The 7,050-nt window shown below is 31.3% G+C and overlaps 1 protein-coding gene across 1 annotated transcript; it reads left to right on the top strand.

The window, feature by feature from the left end:
- Window positions 1-3,705: 3,705 nt before the first annotated feature.
- LOC113496612 (rab11 family-interacting protein 2-like) lies at window positions 3,706-7,029 on the top strand. Its single transcript, XM_026875888.1, has one exon. It carries the CDS (start codon window positions 3,840-3,842, stop codon window positions 5,265-5,267), a length of 1,428 nt encoding a protein of 475 aa, XP_026731689.1. The 5' UTR covers window positions 3,706-3,839; the 3' UTR covers window positions 5,268-7,029.
- Window positions 7,030-7,050: the final 21 nt, after the last annotated feature.

The raw sequence follows: 7,050 nt of genomic DNA, 5'->3' as shown, positions 1-7,050 counted from the left end.
GAAGTTACGTAACACGGAATTTAAACTTACTTTATAACCTATTGTTTACGCGACAAAAAAAAAGGTTTTAATCCCTCTTTTTTGGAAATCTTTCTGATGGACAAATTAATATTCATCAGGGTGAAATACCCAATTCTTAACGGCCTATCACTTACTGCCTAATTGTAGACGTTCGCGCTTTCCAGCCCTTAGTTTAAATGGCCTTAGTCTTTATTTCTATAGTCTACTAAAACTACTAGGATTAAATTTGTTTACGTATACCTACAGATACTCAATGGGCACTAAGAATACTATTTAAAGTCTATTCTATCAGGTCTTTGAAAAAGATTAACAATCTTGTAAGTGTTTTGTGTTTGTGTAACAGTTGAAAAAGAAAACGCGGCTGTGTTTTGTTTTTCAACAGTTTTTTTTTCTGACAAAAAACCACTAAAAAAGTAAATATATATTATTTCTTCTTTATTTGATTTTATCGACTGACTTTCTTATTAGTTCCACATCTAGATACTTCTGCTTCTCTGCACCATCTCTTGGTTGGCTGGTAGAAAATGCTTCTGGCATAAAGACGGCCATTAAACATTTTTCAAGTACTAAACTAACCCAAGCTAATGTATAGTATATCTAACTACTAGTTTTATTCAACCTTACCTACTAAATATGTTATTTAAATTTGATAAGTCTATTTTAGGTTAACTTTTGTTGCGAAAGGAAATAATTTGTAGAGTGACTTTATTTCCAACTTGCGAGGGACACGGGCTTATCACTCAAAGGATTATAATATGAATACTAAAACAGGATTAAAACTCAAATAGAGACTTCATCCTGTGTTTTCATTGTTATTTTACGATACATTTTGCTACGACCGTTTTTGTAAATAGGTAATATATTCTGCATATTGAATAGATTTCTCGAAGCTTTATTGTGACATATACAAGAAGTAAACTTTATCAAGAATTAGCGTAAATAGTTACAGATATAATAAATAGTCGTTACTTAGCGATATGGTTGATGTTCTTTAATGTTCAACAATGAGCTGGTGAATTGATGATGAAACGGACATAAGTAACTGTCCTTCTTTCTTCTTCCAAAAATTAATCCTGTTCCTTTTTTTTTTTTGTAAAATTTAAAGATTTTTAATTTTCCTAAAGGTTTGTAGCTGTTAACAAACTTAGCCAATATTGCAGATTGCAGAAGCACTGTACGTACTATAAACGTTTTATGAAGAACTGCAAATAATAATTTATATATTTTTTATATTGATTGAACACTCCTAGAATGTTATAGGAAGAGTTGTCCTATTGTAAAATAGGGCAATAAGGACTTCACAATAACATTCAAATACCGATTAAATTCAAGATTCCCAAAGGTTTTGTTATAGAAGAACACCACAAAATATTAAAAAAAGGGTAAATAATGCGAAAGCAAACAATTCATCCGACCATGTTACGAGCTAATAAAACAAGAAGTTACTATCATAAATATAAGAACGCTGACTAAACTTAACACAACTTACTTAAAAGTTCTGCCGTTTTTCTGCGAACCGCAATTTAAACTCAGCTTTGTTAGTTAAGTATGAAATTAATTGCTACCAACTATGAAATGGACCTTAAAGTTGGTTGTAGCTCAAAATTCCATGTAATGATTAATTTTAATGTTCGTTTAAATCCATAAAATGCAGGTAGATGGAACAGACCCTTCTTTCCCAAGCCACGGTATTTTTAACAATCACCAAATAAAATATTATCTTTTCTGACAAGGAAAATTGTTGCTGAAAAATGAGTTATTGCGGTGTCTTAACACATTGGGCTCGTAATCCTTCACATAAACATAATAATAACATTGTTGAAACCTCCTTGCTATTTTCCTCCATATTAGGTTCGTATAATATACGTACATACATACTTAATTACATTTGCGACCATATCCTTCTCACAATAGCCATTAAGTAGTTATTTCGTTACTTGCTAAAAGGAAACTTAATGGTACCAATCTCCAAAATAGTATCTAGGTAGGTAACTATGCATACCGTGCACTAAAACAGTGAAAGTTTAGGTACCTTATCTACACTTTCCTTTTAGGTAACCACTTTAATAAAAACTGTGAATAGATTATTTGAACGTGACCAGAGTTTAAAGAGCTATTTCTGGACGTAGATCAGCTACAGTAGTGACATAGACAAGAGGCACAAATAATTAGATCGAGAGTAGTATAATAAATCGGAAGAGAATTTTATTTGCTTAACTCAAGTATTCCCGCTAATGTTGTGCCGGGATAACCGCTAGATAGCCAAGAACGGTTTAAAGTATCTACGGAGCGTAACACCTAGTAGGTAATAAGTGCAGCTAGTAAAGTCTGAAACGTCTATCTAATTTTAACCAAAAAAGGATCAAAACATTCTTTCGCTAAACCTAAATAAATTCAAACAACATTATTTTTCGTCAAACGAAACGTTTTGTATTCCACCAAAAATACAGCAAACTCAGGTTTAACTACCTTTCAAAAATTTAATTGGAAAAGGGTAAATAAGCGTAATGGGACCCCTTACATAACAAATTGTTAATTGTTAATTTGTAGCATAGCCCTTTATCCAGTTCCATGGATATATAATTACAACATAGATACGAATATACCAAATCTGTTGAAAACTCTTGTTCAGTACTTAGGTCTAGATGCCTACATGTGCATACGGTCTATGAAGAGAGAATTAATGATATAATAAATATATGTTCAATTGTACCTACCATATCCGTACCGGGAAACTCGATATTTAAAAAACAGCTAACACTCAACTGAAGATGCAAAAATAAAAATAAAACTCAAGTGTCTACTTTCATTTTAGTATGTAGGTAAATTTTAGTTACAATTTAAATAACTATTTAGCCGCTGAATCCTTGAAGGTTCTTGTAGGACTCGGAAGAATAATTTAGTAAAGAAATCTTCCGTGCTCACCTATTATTCTTTTCCAACGGATGCATTGTTGATGAAATGTAAAATAGGAAGTTCCGCTTTTGTCTGAAACCTTGAAACGTCTTCCTATTAGGCTAAGTTAGTACTTGTTTAACTTTACTGTTAGAAAAAAAACATAAACAGGGTATTTTACAATATTATATTATTTACAAAGTGGTTACAATCGATGAAACTAAAACCCATCAGAGAACAACTTTCGTCATTTTTATAAGTAACAGATTATTTAAATAAAATTAAATAATTGTGCTACTATACCTTCTGTTTTTAAGCATTTTTTTTATTGTTTCTATCATAATAAATAATATTACTACTGAAAATCAAAAGTTTTAAACCTACTACGTAATTGGTAACATGCGATATAGATGGCGCTTGTGTATGGCAAAACACGGAAGTCTAAAATTTGTTAGGGTACTTATTTATATACTAGTGCCAAGTCAGTACCCTGAGTGTACCACTAATTATTTAAAATTTAAATTAATACCTATTCCATAGCTTTTTCTAAAGTTACTTTGTAGCAGCTGTGCTTCCACATCCGATGAAGTTGCCAGATTAAAACAAACATTTAGGAAGTGAAAAATAATGCTTCAAAACTGAATTAATCAAGTCAACAAAAATATTTGCAAAATATATATACTACACATAATATATACTTATTTTTGTCATGTTCCGGAATCTCATTCCAATAAGATCTGTGAGCTGTATAAAATAATACGCTTGCCTCATCACTCAGCACGAACTAAACGTCGCGTAAATTAAAAAGTAACAAGCTAGCTAAAGTGATGGTCGACAGCTCATCGTTACGTTGTTTTCGATGATATTTACATAGTTTATATCTTTAACAATAGTAGTGTAGTGATCTAATTTAACACGCCACGATGTGGGATCCAACTCATGTTCAAGTTACTATTCAAAGAGCTCGAGGTCTTTTGATTAAAGGTAAAAACGGTACGAATAACTGTTTTGTTACGATCGCTCTCGGCAAAGATAAATTCCAAACTTCCGTCAAACACAAAGCGACCCAGAATGTCGAATGGACTGAGGAATGTGAGCTACGAATACCGACACAGGGAAATACAGCTGAGATTGTACTAAAAGTCTACGATGAAGACTTATTAAAGGACCATTTATTAGGTCAAGTATCGATTCCGTTAAAAGACCTCGAAGTTTATAAGGGGCCCAGAAGCCGTTGGTACACCCTACAGGGTAAATCAGGTAAAGAAAATGATAAACCGAGAGGGGAATTGGAGGTCATTATCTCCTTTACTGTAAAAGAAGGAAGTTTGACTGACTTAAGCAAAAAAGATAAACACAGGTCATCTTTGTCCAGTATTGCCCAGAATGTCGGGGGCAGTCTTATGAGCATTGGCAGTATTGAGAAACGTAAAAGTATTAAAAAGTTTGCCAAGAATCTTGGCTCTAAGATGAACTTAAACAAGAAAGATAAGAAAAGTGACTCATCCTCTCTGAGTGGCAGTATTGGTAATCTCAAGACGTCAACATTCTCCACTCCTGAACATTCAACACCCAAAAGATTGGCTGGAGAAGCTGATCCTGGTGTCATTAGTGAAGATGATGATGAGTTTGCATTTGATGATTTATCTCATAAAAGCTCTGGAAGCTCCCTCAATGTTCAAACTCTACCAAGAGGTCACAAATACACTCCCTCTCCAGTTAATGCCTCACTAGAGAACTTAGGAGGTGGGGAGTTTTTGAGGAGATCTACAAGTAGTAACTTAGCCATCCCAGAGAAGTTGGCTCCACAAAAACCAGTGCGCTTGAGTCTTGATACTTTTGTTCCACCTCAACTACCAGAGCAAGTTATTGATAAGAATGATGAGTGGTCCCAAAAACTTTATTCCAAACGAAAGTCTACCAGTCAATTAGCTATTGATAGAGAAAAATCCTCCAGTCTAGAGAGAAACAAGAAACTTGACAGTCCAAGTTCTTTAAAAGAAAAACCAAGTCCAAAATTCTTTAAAAAGTTTGGTAATAACAATAAACAAAAGAAGTTGTTGGAAGAACGCATTATTGTAGGTGAAGAGAATATTGCCGAAGAAGATTCTATTAACCTAGCATTTAATAACATTCCTAAATCAGTTCAAAAAGACTTTGATGGCAAATCTAAAGAGGACCTCATTGTTATGGTCTACAATTTGCAAAAGGATGTTGAGTATGAGAAGAAGAAAAATAAGGACTTGGAGAACTATCTTGATGAACTGCTGCTCAGAGTAATGGAAACCACACCGAGAATCTTACAGAACCCATATGTCCGAAATAACAGCATGCATATCAGGAACAAATAACTTTTATGTGATTGCCTAAATAAGTCCAGTTAATTATCAATTGCATGATTGCATAAGATTAATGTGGCATGCCTCATTATATTCAATGTTTGTGAAATACTGATATAATTATTTGAAAAAAAACTTCACTAATTCTTTATGTTGTGCACTAATATGATTTAGAAAACTTAATTAGTGGAAACATGATATGTAATTGAGATTCTAGCTATGTTGTTAAGTATTATAGATAATCAGTTTTGTACTCAGTGTCACATCTAGATTAGTTGAGAGAGTAGTTTGTATGTATTAAGAAAGTATTTTAAACATGTCAACTTTCACTCATTACATATGTCTATTCACATACAAATATAGTGCCTTATGTATTTTAATAAGTCTGTGATAGATATTTGATTTATTTGGTTTTTTTCATAGAAAAATTGCTTATATAAAATTTATCTTATCAACATAAATATATAATTTGATAAATTAAGATGGTAATCATAAAATTGATTGCAAGTAAGGTACTATCTAGCTACTGTTATTGTAATATTTGTGTAAGGTCAAATTGAAATATTTTTGTTAGTTTCGAATAGTCTACAAGTTTGATGAGTAATGTTAAAAGAATTTGCAACAATCAACCACTGCCACAAGTTTTTGTAGCAATTTTATAAATTTCTGTTTTGTACAAAATTGGGTAAATCTAAAGTTAGTGCCAAACTTTTGAAACAAATATCCTTTCTATAAAAGTTTTTACAATTTAGTGTATAACAATTTTGAACATTTTTTTTAACATTCTATTAAGATGCTAGCTAGTTGCAATACTACATTATTTTAGACTTATAAATGCTTGATTACTAAATGTTAGTGCTTGCTTATTGCTTATCAAACAACAAACGGCTGATCTGTCTTACAATCAACATGACACATTTGGCATGTATGATTCATGTGTGTATAATAATAAGAATGACTAAGGCATTGAATGTCTTCATTGATAAGTCAACAATTCCTATAATGCCTTAACAAGTGACTTTAAACATAAGTACCTAAATAATCCATCCAAATCCAATTAATGAGGTTGATAATTATTTATTTGTTAGAGATAAAATAGCTTTTTCATTTAGTTTTAGTGGCATTAACTCATATATCAAGTATTTTTTTAGTGCAAATCATATAAACTTTCATGTAATTAAATCATACTTATTAAATAAGAAATGCCTTTGTGCAATAAATGAAACTTAGAGGGTAGTTTTGTTTTTGTTGATTGATATCTATACATTTTTGTGTTTAACTATATTATAGATGATTTATTACTTATTAACATAAACATTTATAGATATTTATAACAATAAGTATGTTAAAATTGATATATGGGATCTGAGGATTGCTTAACATAATTATATAATTTTACAGTGTCATAGACTTATCTATGTAAAGTAGGTAGGTTATTTAGAGTAAAGGTGATTAATAATGTTATTATCCTTCCTTGTGATATTTGTTCAAAAGACAAACGGAACAAATTAACAGTAGAATTAAATTGGTTAGTGTGGTTAATAATTAAAACGAAAACGCCTAGTATGAAATTTAATATTTTATCAAACTATGTAACTAGGTGATTATTTATTCAATAATACCAAATAGATTATTTATTTTTCTATTTAGATAAACTGCTCACTCTTAAGGTATTTTATCTAAAGAGTTAAGAGGAAAGTATGTTTATTTCACCACATCAAAGTGTCTACTTTTATCCCAGAAACTATTTTTTTCAATAAACATTTTTCTCCTATTTGTTTTTTCATTTCAAGTT

Source organism: Trichoplusia ni, chromosome 8 (assembly GCF_003590095.1).
Source record: "Trichoplusia ni isolate ovarian cell line Hi5 chromosome 8, tn1, whole genome shotgun sequence".
In the NCBI taxonomy this organism is placed as follows: Eukaryota; Metazoa; Arthropoda; class Insecta; order Lepidoptera; family Noctuidae; genus Trichoplusia; species Trichoplusia ni.
The sequence above is the reverse complement of the archived record's forward strand: the minus strand, read 5'-3'. Positions and strand labels throughout refer to the sequence as shown.